Raw genomic sequence first — 18392 nt, forward strand, 5'->3', positions numbered from 1 at the left:
CTCTCTTGCTCTCTCCTTTGTCCCTCGAGGCTCCTTCTTCCCGGCTCGCATGTCCCCGTCTGTAAGGGCTAATTTAGAGAAGTGAGGGCATGATGTGGTGATGGGGGGAGGGGGAGGGGAGGGGAGGGGGGGGGCTCTGCTATGACCTCATCTTCCTCCCCTCATCTGCCTGTGGAGAAAGAGTGAGATCATGGCTCCCATAAAAATGGTGTTTACAGCCCCTTAACAGTCTGTATTATCAGGTACTTCAATGACTTCAATTGACTTTTTAAGTAACATCAGCCAATCAAGAATTATTCAGTGGAAAAAAGGTCGTCTCTGTCATGACGAGTTTTTAAATGTACTCATGAGCCCATGTGTTGATTAGTAAATCTGTTTCTGCGTGTAATAGCCTTTTTAAAATGTGTACACATGTTAAAACACTTTATTTAGTGGCTTTCACAGAAAATCCATCCTCTTGCCATCCTCACGTCTGAAACCGCGTTAGATTCCAGTGTTGTTACTGAACAGAAGGCATACATACATGCGTAAAAGTGTCTATTCAAGGTACTTTTCAAATGTTCACGTACTCACTACTTGTAATTTACATATGCAAATCACTGTTTGAATAAGTTAGGATAAGTCCCTAATGATAGGAATTGCTTTGGAGCAGCACATTCATCTACAAACTGATGAAGAGTTGATTCCCATAGGCCTTAATCACTGTGTCTAATTGAAGATGTGAATGAAAGGTCTCGGTTGAAGTAAACACTCAATTCAACAAGTGTTGCACCAGATATTCACGGCCAACATGACAGAAATGTGTTGCAAACATCTTCAGTCTTCAGTTAACAATTAATATTAATAGGGCAATAAATATTAATAACTCACACTTCCACATTTGCTGGGGGCAGAAATATAGATTTAGGTATTAGGCCTATGAGTGAACAACTGGACCAGAAACGGGCCATTTCGGCCTAAAACTAGCATTTAATATATTCTTTCCTTTGTTATAAAGTGTTATGTAGTCCAGCACTGCACCCTTTAGTGTTTTTTCTGTCCGTCAGTATTCTCTCATTACAATTCCCAGCATGCATTACACAAATACATCATCCAAATTCTGGGAATCCCTATAGCAATCAACAAATCCTGACTGCTAGCCACTAATCTAGAATAAGATTAGTACCTCTGCTGTGCTGGGCAACATTAGTGATGTAGCACTAACCTCAACTGGTTGTAAATTCAGCAAGCTAGTTAAAAAGACTCAAACAGCCCGAACCCAGATCCACCCCAAAGCACTTGTAGTCCTCCAAACCTTCGTCCTCTTTCAATACACATCATCAGAAGAGTGTTTTCTATGGTAATCATTAAACCAGAAACTCTCTCTCTTGAGTCTACAGCAGTACAGCTGTAGGGTGAGATGTACTGGCAAGAGTATCCCTTTAAGTTAATTCCTAATAATTCTGCCATATAGTGAAAATGAATGTGTCACTGGCTTAAAGGGGAATTCCACCAGCTTTCCAAAAGGCCTGCATAATTCAGTGGCTGAGATTTAAGCAAAGTCATCTATGGTGGTTTGATGCGAAGTAGTCAGATTTCTTTACAGTGGTGGTGATAGAAACCAGAGGTTCCAATGTCTACAATGCAAATATTAACAGTTTATTTACAATTCAAAATAACCAGTGAGCTGCCACGTGTCTTCTGAGTTTTTGTGTGTACCATTGATTGTTTTATTTAGGAACTATTTTGCCATCTGTCATGTATTCTTTCTATGAATAGATTAAAAATAAATTGATCATAATATGTTTTAGGCCAAAACGTCAGGCTGGGTATTCACAACCATTTCATGTAATAACTTTCTGTTGTAGCTTCTAGAGGCATTAAGCACATTGGACGCCTGATTCCTATCACCACCACTGTGAACAATTCTGACTCTCTGGAATGAAGCATTTTATACCAAATCAATCTGAATGACTCTATTGACATGTTAACCATTTACTCATGCGGAAAATTTGAAAAATCAGTGGCGTTCCCCTTTAAAGATTTTAAGGGGCCAAAGTTAGATGCCGGTAGCAAGTAAAAGACATAAAAATGGGGAGTAAACAAGAAAACTGTCATATTTTTATTCACTGAACAACATTCAAATCTGGGGGGTGGGGGTGGGGGGCTGTAAGACCCTACACACTTATAACAAAGATGATTCTTCAAGGGTTCTTTTGTAAAGGCAATGGCTCTATTTAGAACCACGAGATCTGTATGTTTTATGCTTAAATGGTTCTTGGCGTGGTGAAATGGTTTTTCAGACACTGATGGAGAATGTGCTGTATGTGTTTCTATATAGCACCAAGTAGAACTGTGCTGTTATTGCGATGTCAAGCTTGTGACAATAGAAGAGCCATTTTGGTGCTATACAGATCTATAGAACCATATGCAGCACATTCTCCGTCAATCTAAACACCCATTTCACCAAGCAAGGAACATTTAAGCATGAAATGGTTCTATAATAGAACTCACGGTCCAGATAAGACCATTTATCAAAGAACCATCTGTGTAGATACACTAACACAAATTAATCTCTTAAGCACTTCTTCATATTATAGGATCACTGGCACATCTGGCACGTCACATATTGATGTGCCAGCTGCAGGTTTATGTGGCACAGCCACAGCGTGGCATCACCAGAGGCTGCCAAGTTTTCTTATCACGGTAATAAATGCCGGCTGAATAAAAAAACAGGCCACCGCTGGATATCCTCCCCTTTAAATGCCCCCTCTCTCCACACGCTCGTTAAAGCTTCACTCGCTCTTCCAGAGCAGCTGAAGCCCTCAGCTCTCACTCTGCTGTCTGCTGCTCCTCAGCGCCGGAGAACGGGCTCCTTTTCTGCCCTCGAAACAGCGTTTTGTCGTGTTTTTCTGCTGGAAAACTCACCCCTGGGCTTCAAACTGCGATGTAGATGTAGACTGAGGCGAGCGGAGCTGCTCTGAGAACAGTGAGTAACAAAAGTCTAACTGCATTTCTTCAGGCTTCGGTGCTTTCACTGTCACTCTTACAGCTTTTGTCGCCGATGCGGTTTAGAGATAAGCGTGTAAAGCGGCGAGGGAGTCGTGTTTTGTACACTGTGGGTTGGATTTTGAGGATATTAAGTGCTGAGGAGGTGAAGTCCAGTCATGACTGGGTTAGTCCATTCACACTTGTCAGCAAAACAACTGTTACGAAGTTCTCGGTTCGAGTGGCTTGATTTTGGGTTCCGTTAACGCTGAAGTCAGCAATGTTTACGCTTCCTCTCAGTTCCGTTCGGTTCCGTTCAAGCATTTATTGTCACACAGTGAACCGTGATATTCTCACATTTCTCACAGTTGACAAGCTAAAAAGACCACACTTCACAAACAAACGACTATTAGCCCTGTTTCACCTGTTTACACGCCCCCGTTTCGGTTACTATGATTTTTTGCAAAGTAAGCTCTGAATGAGTGAATCTCGATTCTCCAGCATTTTGTGGGGTGGAGATGGGATTTGATCACTTTCTCCCTTTTCAGCCTGTATTCCCTTCCAACAAACAGGGAAGACATGCTCAGAAAGAGATCTTCTCCTAACCTGATGGACTTCTAATACATGGTTAAGTCCTGCCAGTGATCATTTTCTCCTTCTCTCCTGTTTCTGAAGTTTGGCTCCTGAGGAGGAATAACCCTCAGGTCTAAGATCTCGTTGTTTTCTTATATAGCTCTATTCCTTATCTCAGAACTCTTTTTCTGGGTCTCTCAGTGAACTTGTGCTTCTCTCATTCATCACCAGTATTACTTGCATATGTTCATCTCCTCTTTTCTCCTAACGTCTTTCATACAGTATTGAGATGTGCTTTATTTCTTTGAGATAATCTTAAGAAAAGCCGTTTTTCCTCTGGGTAGCATAATAAAAAATTGCAGAGCTGAATGTTAAGGGTGGGCTTATATACTGTTCTATAACATATAACAGTACATCAAGACATTTTCACAATACATGTTATTACAGTACTTATTTTCTGAGAGTGAAAACATTGAAACAAAAAAGGAATAATTTCAACGTACAAAACATAATATCAAAAACTTTTTTTTAAAGCTCCTCCTGGCATAATTTCAGTTGGACAGGACTAAATATGCTCTCTGTGTAATGGCACGTGTTGTTCTTCAGTGTTCAGTATGCTCAGAAACACATTCTATTGTAATGTGATGGAATTTGTCACAGGAACAGTACATACTGTCATTTTCCATCCTACTGTACAGTACATTTAATATAGTCTGTAATTTATTAATTTTCATTTACTGTTATTGAAGTACTGTCTTATAGCAATCTACAATAATTTGGTAATACCCTGTTGTAAACTATAGTATTTATATTGGTTTAACTAGAAGCTTCAAATAAAGGTCCTATAGAAGTTCTGTAGTATTACTATAGTGTGTTTGTCTATTTTCATGTATAATGAATTATATTCTTAATACATTTTTTTTGCACTGTTACAACAGTAGGTGGTGAATAGGTGACGTGACTCTTCAGTGGGAGACGCACACGGTCCACATGAGGGCCCAGCCAAGCATTTCCCACGGATTACGTTCTTCGCTGGCTGTGCATCTGGACTGAAAAATGAATTTCATTTTCAAACTACCATCAGGCCTGGTTATTTTTACGTAGGTTCAAGTTTTGACTTGACAGTCTGCCTTCATTTGTGACACGGCTAAAACAATTGTTTTTCATTTTTGCTTTTTTGTGCTTGGTTTGGAGTATATATTCATTTACAGTTTGGCCACAATGGCAAAGTGGCTTAAGGACTATTTGAGTTTTGGAAGCAAGCGAATGCCTCCTCAGCCACCGAAGCCAGACTACACAGAGAGTGAGATACTCAAGGCTTACCGTGTGCAAAAAAGCTTGGACTTTGAGGACCCATATGAAGACTATGAAAACAAAGGCAGGAATGATAGTGGGTCAGCTGAGAGCCCGCTTGCAGGAATCGGCTCTATGTTGAAGAACAGTGCATTGGATGTGAAAGTGGTGTCTCCTAAACATCGGCTCATCAAGGTGGACTCACAAGATCTAGGCCGGACCAAGATTCTTCTAAGCTCCGTGTCATTAGAGGACCCAACAGAGCCAGTAAGTGGAGTAAGGTTGGAATATTTACATTTACGTTTACATTTATGGCATTTAGCAGACACTCTTATTGAGAGTGACAACAGTTTCATCATTTTACACAGGTAGGTGAAGTCAGTGTTAGGTGTCTTGCCTAAGGACTCTTGTTGGTCTAGTGTAGGGTGCTTGCCCAGGCAGGGAATTGAACCCAGTCTACAGCATAGAAGGCAAGGCTGTTACCTCACACACCATACCAACTGAAACATGGATTTAATTTTCAGAATTGTAAATAAAAAAAGTTTAATTGAGAGTATGTGCTGTGCTGGATGGGGCAATATAGCAAAAAAAAAAAAAAATCATGATACTTTTCAAGATTTTTTCATTTTCACAATTATCTCAGTGTTTTATTTTGTAAGCTAAGACAGATACTATAACAATTTCTTTTGTATTATGCATTACTATATCCATTTTTTACTATATGTACTACAGATAATGCTTGCCTTCTTTCTGCATTAGACAGCTAGTGGGGGAAAAGACATGCGGCAGACAGCCCACCCCCAAAAATCCACCTCAAAGCAGTTCAAAGGTTTCTCCCACCTTCAGGAGACTACTGAAGGGAGTTTTCTACTCTTTTAACTGGAAAATCGCAAGACTATTGTGTCTCGAGAGTGTGATTTTTGAACCGTGATATTCTCACATTTCTCACAGTTGACAAGCTAAAAAGACCACACTTCACAAACAAACGACTATTAGCCCTGTTTCACCTGTTTACACGCCCCCGTTTCAGTTACTATGATTTTTTGCAAAGTAAGCTCTGAATGAGTGAATTTTGTGCGGTGGAGATGGGATTTGATCACTTTCTCCCTTTTCAGCCTGTATTCTCTTCCAATAAACAGGGAAGACATGCGCAGAAAGAGATCTCCTCCTAACCTGATGGACTTCTAATACATGGTTAAGTCCTGCCAGTGATCATTTTCTCCTTCTCTCCTGTTTCTGAAGTTTGGCTCCTGAGGAGGAATAACCCTCAGGTCTAAGATCTCGTTGTTTTCTTATATAGCTCTATTCTATATCTCAGAACTCTGCCCCATCTCTCTGGAACACCCTTCCTACCCAAATTCGCAATATTGATTGTCTAACTACCTTCAAATCTCGGCTTAAAACCCATCTATTCACACTTGCATACTCCTGATTCCTCATCTTCACTTTTCTCTGTTTGTCTTGTTTCTCGTCTGGTTGAAAGTATTTGAATGTATGTTGATTTGTTTATCTGTTTATTTGTTTTTTGTTTTTTATCCTCTTTTATACTCTACCATTCTTCTTTTAACCGTTGTAAGGTGTCCTTGAGTGCTTTGAAAGGCGCCATTACTAAATAAAATGTATTATTATTATTATTATTATTAACTCTTTTTTATGGGTTTCTCAGAGATGGCGAACTTGTTACTCTTCTCAAGATTATTGTGTTTCGAGACTGTGATTTTTGCATTACTGTAGGAGGTGAGTAGTTATGTTCACGATGGATGTAGCAAGGGTTACTTGTTTTGTTTTGGCCAGAGTGCCTCTTTAAACATGTCCAGTTACACTCTTTTGGACTTGACATGATCTCCCCCAAACCCTACGCTGCATGAAAGGTGCATCCAAATATCTTTTAACAGAACAGGGAGTTGTTCAGTGCTCATTAAGAATCCACAAAAAAGCATATTATTATGTGTTTTACTGGAAAACCAATATCATATTGGCTTATAGCTGACCCCTACTATGGGGTCTGTAACATACACACTTTAACATGGTCTGTAGGTCGTGAGATAGATGGCTTCGTCTGCCTGAAACTGAAGTAAGAAGCATGTGAAAGGATTGAATTACAATGCTCAGCAATGCTTGATGTAAGCTAATCCATTTGTAATCCCTGCATGGATTTTGACCCTTTTGAACTGAGACAGAGGTGTCAGAGCCCTCTGATGTACGGGTGGGCTGGGGCACATGAATAATAGATTGAGTTTGCTTAAGCATGCAGAGGGGTCCCATTGTGAGATTGTGAGGGCTCGCAAGAGCCTAAAAGGTCTCCATTGTTTTTCCTGTGATCAGACACAAGGTACAGGCACAAAAGGCACGCACACTAGCACATCTGTGCTGTGAGAGATGGCCTGGCTGCAGGTACTTTAAACAGACATATTGATTCACTGCACACACTAATCACTGCCCATGATGAGTGAGCTGATTAGCTTCGCTTGGGGCAAAGTGTGGTCGGTGGTGCGGTCAAATGTGATGCCATCTATTTGATTTGTGCTGTAACAAAGCTCCATCACTGCATTAGGTCTTAAATGTACTGTGTGGTCTCATCAGTTTATATAAATGCCTTTTCTTATAATTCTCAGTGAAAAGGACTGGACAAGGCCATTCTGGACTCATTTTTAAGTGGAATATTTGGCTTAAAATGAACCGGATGCCATTTTCCTATTTTATGACAGTGGAAGATTGCTGCACGTTGTGGTTGTGGGACAGCTTTCTGAGTGCTGGCATTGAACCTGTGGCTCAGTGCGCTCGTTTGGGAGACCATATGGCTGCCTTTGTAGTTGTCAGGGTGCCAGCTGATGGCGGACACTCTCTGTGGCTGTGCTGAAAGACAAATGCTCCTCTAACACTCTCATCAACACTTTCCACTGGAGGCCTTCTGCCCCATGAGCCAGAATGAGGACTTTCTCAAAGGCAATTTCTTAGCAATTTGCAATGAATGTATGAATATGTTGCTTGACCTTCTTCAGAAACAAGGACACAATGCATCATTGGCCATGTTTCACTGTTAGAAATAAAGGTACCTTGCAGGTACATTTTTCATTAATCAAGGTACAAACAATATAAATGTACCCTCAAAGGTACAAGAGAGGTTTTAAGTCTAATTGTGAACCTTATGTAAGTTTATCACAGTTTATCACAACTTTTCATAACCTAATGTTTTAAAACAGAACGGTAAAATAAAAAGCCTGGAGACGAGGCGGGGTGTGTGGAGTCAGTACAGCTTAGAAAACACAATTTCAGTGGATTATGGTACAGTTATGTTCCCTGACTAAAAGTACTGTGATGTACCTTGGAGGGTACCACCCCAGAGACAAGAGGGGTACTGCCCCAGTGACAGTTTCATGCCTTTATTTCTGAGAGTGTTTATGTGCAGAGATTTTCACCAATCCGACTGAATTCATTCTGATTATAGATTAAGACGCAGGTGTTTATATGCGCACTCTACTCAACAGTCTGATGAAAATCTCCATTTACATGCACACTACAAGTAATCTGATCAGAAATGTAGAGTACCACATTGTGTAGATGTTACCGTGACAACAAGCATCACATGTCCAGTCAGAATGAGATGAGCAGCAGTGAGCTTTCAGTCAGCGCTTTTAAATTGCTTTGGTAGTTTGTGTAAAGCCACTTCATTTGATCGTATGCTTCTCAGAACAGCTTGTTATTGTTTTATTTTTAAGTCTAAAGCATAAACGTTGTCTGTAAATGTCTGTTATGACACATCGGCGCATGCACAAAATGTACTACAACTCTCCAATTGGGAATATAAACATGTGTATCAGATCATATGGCTAGTATTCTTCTGTTTAATCGATTATTTATGTGATTGCATGCCTTGTTCAGCTGGATACAAATTGGGGCAGTTCGGAAGACAGTCAGACTAGTCTATTCCGATTGAGGTGTTTACATGGACGCATTCTATTCCAAATGAGATACTAGTCAGATTATTAACAGATTATTAGGCTGCGTGTAAATATGAGAACTGATGTGAAGCCCTGCTTTTACATAGCATCTGTGGCACCCCCTTGTGGAGAATTTTAAGATTGCTAAATGTGAGTGAGTTACAAGCCATGATTACAAGCCAGAAGTGCTTTATGGGCCTGTGCCCACTGACTGTTAATAGAATGATGATTAAAAACTAACCTCCTGCCTGTTTAAGAACTGATCGTTCATTTATTGATTTATTTGATGCAAACCATTAAAAGACACCAGTATTCCCACGGGTAATTTAACTTTTAATTATATAGGATGCCATATCTTACATGAATATCTTGCATGCATTTATTGTACCTAACACAGAAGAGATTGTTCTATACATGTGGCTGTTGCTTGTTGCTGCAGGCAGATATCATGCCTGTACAAAAAGTCACCTCTGTGTTATGGTGCATGTTTAAGGACATCTTCAGATTACAGAAAAATCCAAAAAAAAGAAAAGAATTATCGTTAGAATGACAGCAACACCTGATATAGTTTAGCGTTTACTTACACAGTTATTTTCCAAGAAGTTTTGCAAATAAGAAGCCTGTGTTAACACTGCAGGCCTAGTGGCACTCATCTAAAAACAATAAAGTTGTTGTATAAGGAGATACAAACTGATATCTGATAAATGAACAGACAAGAATTATGTAGAAAGGCAGTTGTCTGATTTTCTCTCAACACACAGTTTATATGATTATGTGTTTAGATCACAATGTGGTGTAACACATTATGTACAGGTGCATGCACGCTGTAGTTGAATTTTGTGTGTGTGTGTGTGTGGGTGCACGTGCCCAGCTGTGCATGTTAGCCATATGTTAATGTAGATTGAAGTGCAAGCCTGTGGTAAAAAGCAAATAAACATTGTTATTGTTTTTTTGTTGTTGTTGCCTTTGTTTCTTTAAAAAAAACAAGCAAAAAAAAGCTTTGTCTATAAAAATTGCCCAACATGGCTGGTGCCAACATCTGGTGATTTGGCTGTAAAGAAATCGCAATTGGCATTTAAAAAAAAAAATCATGGTTGCCCATAATAGTGACTTTTTGCCCCCCCAATTTTTATTTTTTTATTTCTTGGCACTCCCCAAGCACTCACCCAACACTAAATACAATCTATACTGTAATATAGATTGGCTTTCAACTGTACTGTGTACTATGGCTTTTGCTCTGGTCCAAATGGTTTTGGTAACAATGAAGACTCAGCGTGAACAGTGAATTAACCTCTTTCCCGTACGCAAGCTGTGAATGACTGTTCAGATTTTAAGCATTTGCTTCTTTGTACCTCACTAAGAAATCTCACCATTGTCTCACACGATTTAGGTGGTCCCCTCAGCCCCTGCGATTGGTGACACCGACTACTCAGACCCCTTCGACGCTCGCCAAGATCTGCAACCAGAAAGCCGCCAGACTCCTACGACCCCTGAGAACAATGGCTACATGGAACCTTATGAAGCTCAGAGAGTAATTACTGGTCAGTCTAGTGTTTCATCAGCCTTCCTTTCCAAAGCCTTGCAGTTTGAATTCCCTCTGTGTCTGTTTGCTGGAGCATGTCACATATTGCTGTTGATAAACAGAAGTGTCCAATTCCTGAGTCATGAGGGCAGCAGTCCAGCACAGTTTGGTCATTTCCATGCTCAAACACACATACTAAACTGGGAAACTGCCGTGTTGAAACAGGTGTGTTTGTGCATGGAAATCGGCAAACTGTGATGGACTAAGGCTCTTCAGGATTAGAGCTGAACACTCTGCTTTACAGCTATGGATGCTCATCTTTTTTAGGCTTGTTTCAAATACAACTTCTGTGTCATGTGAGTGATGCAAAACATCTCTTTTTTTTTATTTCAGCACCCGTGTTAACAGGTTAGAGTGTTTGAACTGCACATCAATGTGTCCTAGACAGATCCTAGAATAGCGCAGCATCTAGAGAATAGGTGTCAAACCTGCTTTTCCTAGCCAGATTCAGTGAAAAACAATGAAGGTGACACAAAGCATCAAAACATGACAAACATACAATTCATCACCCTCTTTAATAAGTTAAGTTAAAATGCATTAAATTATACATTTTTCTGGTTGATCTTAAGGCTTGAAATTATGCCAAATGTTTATGCCAGATGTTTCTGCTTATCAAGCTTATTAAAAGTAATGAAACTGGTTTGACTGTTGATGCATTTGGAGAATGGATGACTGTGGAACTTTCTTACAAGCAGTGACCGTGTCTGGTCATGTCACACAGACGTATGTATGAAACAAGGCTCATGTGTAGTAATAATGCCAAGATGCCCTGAGTTTATGAAGCAAGGCATAATCGCTATCTAATTATTGTATATTATTATAAACTCTGTCTGCTTACCCTAGTTACACTGAATGAATGCCTTTATTCATTGTTCTTCTTGCCATTTGTGAGTGAAACTGGTTTGAGTTTGGCAGGAGGTTCATTTGTTTTTTCAGTTTCACTGAGGGGGTGATGAGGGGACTCAGTCTCAAGTTTAGAAGTCATTTTAATGTTCTTCAGTGTGTACTCTTAGAGTGGACTCTGTTCCTTCAGTGTCTTAATGCCAGTCTTTCACACTTGTTTGGAGATCTGTTCATTCATTGTTGGGTGTTCTGCCATGCCTCCAGGGGGTCTGCTCAGAGAGCGTGTGTGTGTGTGTGTGTGTGTGTGGTGTTTGCTCTCCAGTCAGGAGAAGTTCTCTGTTAAAAGCCTTTGTCAAAGTGTCACATTAGATGCAGCATTGCTCTTCCTGCTCCTATGTCTAAACAAAAGCCATATACCCAGGGACCTCCTGTCTGAAGCTAGCTAAAAATACCAGGCTGGGTTAATTTGATCTCTAATCTAATTGATATGCTCCATTTATTACTCAAAGTGTACCAGTGGATTGTTTTTGTTCTGACTGGAGTATATTTCAGGGTCACTTCTGGTCAAATCATTAGTTTTTTGTACAACACATTTAACACATTTAAAGACATTTTTGCAACACATGATTCTTATGGTACTTTGACCTAGACACAATGCACCAGTGGTGAGACATTTAAAAACTGCCATTAAAAACTATATAATGTAGTAAATTACAGGATAGTTATTTTACACTTGGTGTGTGGCACTAAATCTGATTAAACAGGCCTAATTATGCTCTCTTATTGATGAAGTACTATTGATATCCATGACATGCTCTTAAAAGGATGTTGTTCATTACGTTAACAATAATTAGCCTGATGGTAGGAAAATATGTTCATATATTCATGCTCACATCTAGTTAGTATGGTCAAAAATAATGAAAAAGAAAAACAATTAGTATATTGTCTTTTACTTTTAACTTAAGAAGTCCCTTTTATTGTGTTGGCTTCAAAGTAGGTATCTGGTACTGAGCCTGAGTGATTGAAATGAAAGTAGTTTGTTATAAAATAAATGTGCCTAAAGTACAGACATAATTTAGGCATGAACCCTAAATGTTAGAAGTATGCTGTAAAAATAGTTTACATGCCCAGTTCTACTAAAATATGATGTATAGTCCAAATGGGAGTATTTCATTTACAACCCCAATTCCAGTGAAGTTGGGACGTTGTGTAAAACATAAATAAAAACAGAATACCATGATTTGCAAATCCTTTTCAACCTATATTCAATTGAATACACTACAAAGACGAGATATTTAATGTTCAAACGGATTAACTTTATTGTTTTTTGCAAATATTCATTCATTTTGAATTTGATGAGATTACATGAATGCTGTAAATTTTCAATCATAACTAAAGTATTGCTTGTTTATGCAACATATTTTAACAGTGCTGGCCATGTACAATCATATTGAGGCTTACATGTCTTAACAGTGAGGATTCCCTTTAAAGCATGTGTCAAACACAAGATCAGGCCCTCCACACAAACCTATTCTGCCCGCCAAACTATTTTAATTTTTAAATAATATTAGCTCGCTTCACGATGTGCTGCATTACAGTCCCCAACGTAATGCAACATAAAGTACGCTCTTACTCTCCTACCCTAACAACAGTCTATGGAACAGTGGTTTCACCACAATTCTACACAATTCTGCAAATTTCCACGCCAATCATATCACCAAAATGCATTTCAGCTGCAGTTCAATTAACATAAACACTTAACATCAGCTCAGCAGCTCTGAAACTGAGCCCAAGTCTTAATGAACTTGCAGCAAAGAAAGGATGTCAGGTGTCTAGTTCAAGTAAATGGGTAGGTTTAAAAGACTGAGCTCCTGAGGACGTTTTAAATTTTGAATAATTCAAGTGTCCATGTAATATTTCAAGGTCTGCTATAAGTGTCTGTATTTTACTGCTGAAGTTTTTGCATATTTTGATTCGATTTCTTAATACAGCCTTTTTACTGGTTGAGTTTGACACCCCTTCTTTAAAGGATGCTTTCTTTGTCAAGAGACCCATAATAGAGTTCTGAATATTCACTGGACATTTGCATGTTTTTTGCAAACGCCTAATCCTGCCCTGTTGTGTGGATCGTCAGTGCGGATCGTTCTCACCAGTTAACGTCTGCACTTTGATTCCATCTCTGTGTGTCCTCCTTATCTGCTAATAAGTGTCAGCGCTGAGGTAGAGTGGAATCTCTCAGCTCCTTCTCTCCTGTCGGAGGCTCTTAACATCAACATGCCGCCACCCCCCCCTCCCCCTCACCCCGGGGTCCGTCCCCCTGGGGCCTCAGCTGTCGCTATGGAGACAGCTAGGGAACCCACAACAAGAGAGACATTTGAAGGTTAAAGTTTGCCTTGCCCCTGATTGTGGGGCCTTCGTATTTTTTCTTCGTCTGGCCTTCTTTCACTCTCTCACCAGCGCTCACCCTGGTCGTTTATCTTCTCTGTCAAAAATTTCAAATCTCGAGGTGTTTCGACTGCAGGCTTGTAACTAGAAATGCAGTTGGCAGAGATGCTAAGGGTGGGCGATGTGGCAAAAATATAACATATTGAATATAATGTACTTGGACATTTCCACAATATGTGATGTCTATCACAATATTTTGCTTGTCCAAGTTGGTCCAAGTTGGACCAGACAGCATGCACCAGCAAAGATGATGTAAAACAAGCACAATGATTTAAAAAAAATGAAATTTATATATACTGTCGCTCTTGGAAGAAAACATCATATCTGCAAAGGGGTAACTTTACAGGAGAAGGAAGAAACTTTCTAAAGTTATAATAAAAGTAAATGTAACGATTTTTTTTCATGTGGTTTCATTCCACTTCTCTTGGTCAGTTCATCATGAAATTAACACAATGAAAAGGGTATCTTGAGTTTTCGGATTATGCAAAAAAAGATAAATAGAGAAAGATTGGGTCTGTTTACATACAATTTAATAATCTGTTAACTGCAGAAAATCACATTTCATTGGTAATCCAATCAATGCATTTACATACACTAGAGTAACCAGACAGTGTGAAAACTCTGGGTCTACAGTAATCAGATTTCTGCTTTGTAACTGGCCAATAAACACACAGAAGAAGACATGGTGTAAATGTAACACAAAACTCATACTTCATGCAGCTTCTTTTTTTTTTTTTAAACCATCATGGCACTTGAAAATGGATATACATCATCTGGAAGTTGAAGAATATTTAAATCCCTCATTTCGTCAAGAATGTGTTTGGTTTCAGCATCGCTCCAAAAGTGTTTTGCTGCTTGCCAATGCAGCTCACTTATTTCCAGTAGCACTGTCTGTGTTGCCCATGCTCAGATTGAGAAAGAAATCAGTTTACAATTTTCAAATCTGATTACTGAGCTAAAATCCATCTCTCTTTTATCAGATTTCTTAATCGGATTTCTAGACCTTACTCTGATGTAAGAAATTGGAGTGTGTTGTTTACATGACTATTTGAATAACCAGGTAACTGCAGACATGCGATTATGATTGGATTATTGAGTGCCGCTAGCTTTTTTGCTTGTGTTTGTTCTCTGGACATTAAAAGAGCACAGATTTGGGGGCAGATTTTAGAGGGGCTGTGCTTTTTTTTTAAGCACTGCCTTTTGTCACAAGTGAGTACCAAGAGTTCAAAATTTATGTCTGACCTCTCAAGAGCGTTGTCTAAAGTCTTGTGGGAAGCCTCCCCGGAAGAGTTGAAGCTGTTATAGCTACAAAGGGTGGATTGACATCATATTAAACCCTATGGATTAAAAATGGGGTGTCACTCAAGTTCATATGCGTGAGAAGGCAGACAAGCAAATTCTTTTGCAGTATAGTTTATTGTCCAGGGAACAATTTTGTGAAACAAGTATTTGACAGTCAGTAATTTTGAAAATAATAATAATAAAAAAAAATCAAGAATTGTTTTCAAAGCAACAGAACAGTGAGTTATCAGTAGCTTTCCACCCCTCAAACTATAGTACTTTGTGAGGATGATTTGTCAGAATGAGCTAACTTTACTGTGGTTAGTCAAAGACATTTCATTTTCTGTTCATTAGAAGAATTTAACAGGAATTCTTAAAAATTTGGCAACTCATCTTGTCCCTCTGTCCCATACATTAGCTATCCAACTATGCTAATTAACCAGTTGTGTATAAGATATGCCTCAGTCTGTAAACAATTTTCACGTTAAAAAAAGGCATCAACCCGTCCTGGATATGAATTCATGCAGTTAGTAAAGGGTTAGCATGTTAACATGGTTATGACGCTGCAACCTAAAGTGCTTTTAATGTTAATATTTACATTTATTACTATATCACTGAAGCCCCTGTTTATTACCTACTGTAGCTCAGTGTTATGTGCAGACTTAAAGCACCATTTTCTATTTTTCAATTTTCAGAACATTGCTAAACATTTTTATTGTTACAGTTTGACACAGGCAGATTAATTCACGTTCATTTTTTGCAGGCCCACTCTTGTCATATTGCCTAAGAGGCAATGTGCTGTGATGAGTCTTGTTGTGTTCTGTTACTCTCAGACTATTGTTTTGTATCTGTGTGATGAGTGCATTGCTGTGTCAAAAAGTCCCCCCAAAAAGAAAATTAGTGGTCTGAACAAAAAGCTTTCATGTTCTCTTTCTGTGAATTCTCTCGCGGTTAAATGGGAAGTGTATTTTGTCCTGTGGGGGGTTTTTTTGTATATAATGCATCCATATCACACCTCACCTGTGCTGAAAAGCACTTTTTTGCTTTTGTTGATTGGCTCCCAGCTATTGAGTGGAAAGGAAATAGAAAATGGCACGAAAATGGCTGCTGTGTTAGATGAGACATTAAAACTCAAGATCACTGTTGAAGCCCATGTGTCTCCCAATCTGCTTTCCCCTATCTCTCTCTGTCTGTTTCCTTCTTTCCATCTCTCCATCTTTCCATCACAAGGGTTTTGTTAAGCCTCTCCATATGAAATCTTGATCCTCTGCCAAGCTGTGCAAACACAATTTGTCTCCCCTTCAAATTTGTGCCCCGCCACTCTTCAGCACACATTTTCATAATTAATGTCGCCCGGCGAGGGAGCCCAGCTGGGCGATGCAGGGAACATATCGATTTCATGTTACATGTTGTTTTTCTCCTTGCAGCCTGTCTCCATCCATTCTAATGAATAAATGCTACTGCTTGCCCTGCAGCTGAGGACACATGCTGTATTTTTATTTTTCTTCTTTTTTTTTTTTCTTCAATGTAGAATCCAGTCCTGTTCCCTGAAACTTTTGCCACTTCTGGAAGAAACCTTAGTTTCTTAACCTCTTTAACCTTAAGGACCTGTATGTAGGTTAATTAACTTGTAACAGTCTTGTAACTGCATCACTTACATATCAGTTTCAAATAATTACCTGAAGTTCTACCAATACTTGCTGCATAATACAGCACCAGTTAGAGGTGCATAGTATGGAACAGACAAAGCAGTGTTTCCTCTAGGCCTGAAACAAATGTTGGGGGAGCACAGTCACTAAAGCTCATTAACATTAAGATTTAAAGGTTATTTGAATCTATAGTTTCCCAAATTACTATTATCAGGATGATGCAATAGGATAAACAATGGCTGCTTTGTTTAAGTTGGTGGAGATGACCACAAAACGTAAAAGTTTCACATTAGTTATTTATAACAACATGAAATATTTTCTCGTTTGAATTTGTTTAAATGGGACAAAATATACTTGAGTGTAGGTGCTTTCTGACTAACTTTCAAGTATCTGTAATAGTAAACAAACAGGTTGACTGTGGGGAAGGAAAAACAAAAACTTTATCCAAAAATAATTTAAGCTGTGTTGCACAAAATGAATCAGCATGAAGAGGAATCTTTTATTATTCAAAGACGGCTGAGAGACAGTAGTTTTTTTTTTTTTTTTTTTTTTGGTTGGATAATTAACAGCTGCCTCTTCAAATGTGTCAGTAGGTTACAGCTAACCAGTGTCACATTGGGTGTTAATGAGGTAGAACGCATCTGCATCAGATAGAGGTTTTGATATGACTGATAATTCAAAGCAATATTTAATGACACGTTTATTGTACTACTGAACAGCTAAACAGTTCTTGTACTAAACTGTCTGTATTTATTCATTTTACTGCATTTTTAATCATAGTTCTGCAGAAATAAACACATTTCTCTGTAATGCTAATCCAGATGGATCTAGTCCCAATTTCTACATTTTGTAAGTATTTACATATCCACATTGGCAAATAAGTAGATGAAAATAATGGTGCATCACTACAAATAATGTAATACAATTAACCACAATATCATCATATTGCCCACTCCAAAATTGGTGAACTGTTGATGTGGCATGATATTAAAGCTGCTATCATTGTTCTGACTGAAAGTATGTACATTTGTTGAGTAACATGAATGCCTTGATTAATCGAAAATCTGTGCCGCGACTATCTGAGATTGTTGTGAACATGCTGAACAAAAATAGTCATAATAAAAGAAACTGGTTAAAAAGTCTGTATATTGCAGCATTAAATGAATATGATCAGTGTTGTAATAATATTTAACAAACGATATATTGTGCAGTCATCGTACCAGTATGTTCCATATCAGTATTTCTTGATGTAGGGAGCTCCACATGTTCTTAATGGCTTGGTTTAGGTGGGTAAAAAGCTGGACTAGAAAAATTACTAGTTTGAAAACAGTACACTATATGATACAACAGTGATGTTTCTTATGATAACTGTGTTCTCTCAGAGCTGCAGAGGCGAGCTGGAGGCCGTGGTAGAGGGGAGGTGCAGCTGTACGACACCCCATACGAGGAACAGGGCTCCGGGCCCATGGAGCCAACTGAAGAGGGCAGAGAGGGCAGACTGCCGCAGGATGACGAGAGGCCAGCGGACGAGTACGATCAGCCCTGGGAGTGGAAGAAGGACCACATTTCAAAGGCTTTCGCAGGTAAGAGGAGCAGTTGTTTTCTTTCTGTGCAGTGAAACATAGTGACTGAATCCTAATGAACTCCCGATATAGTGCAATATGCTATGAAACTGTGGCTTCTACACCCAGGTAGTATATATGGAGCCATGCAGCGGTGCAGACTATGTAGCATTTAATCTCAAATGGCTCTCTGCTCTTTCATTAAGTACAGTTTATTCATTAAGTACAGTTTATTCATTTTTCCAGGGGGAAAAAT

The 18392-nt window shown here is 39.0% G+C and overlaps 1 protein-coding gene across 2 annotated transcripts in view; it reads left to right on the plus strand.

Moving 5' to 3' along the window:
* Nucleotides 1-2786: 2786 nt before the first annotated feature.
* shdb (Src homology 2 domain containing transforming protein D, b) overlaps nt 2787-18392 on the plus strand; it is a 30501-nt gene continuing 14895 nt past the window's right edge. For both annotated transcript variants that reach the window (XM_017717576.2, XM_017717577.2), the window contains exons 1-4: nt 2787-2968; nt 4479-5100; nt 10165-10315; nt 17957-18157. In XM_017717576.2, coding sequence (XP_017573065.1) covers nt 4762-5100; nt 10165-10315; nt 17957-18157 — 691 coding nt within the window. In that variant the 5' untranslated portion in view covers nt 2787-2968; nt 4479-4761. The remainder of the gene's footprint in view (nt 2969-4478; nt 5101-10164; nt 10316-17956; nt 18158-18392) is intronic.

Source organism: Pygocentrus nattereri, chromosome 15 (assembly GCF_015220715.1).
Source record: "Pygocentrus nattereri isolate fPygNat1 chromosome 15, fPygNat1.pri, whole genome shotgun sequence".
NCBI classification, from domain to species: Eukaryota; Metazoa; Chordata; class Actinopteri; order Characiformes; family Serrasalmidae; genus Pygocentrus; species Pygocentrus nattereri.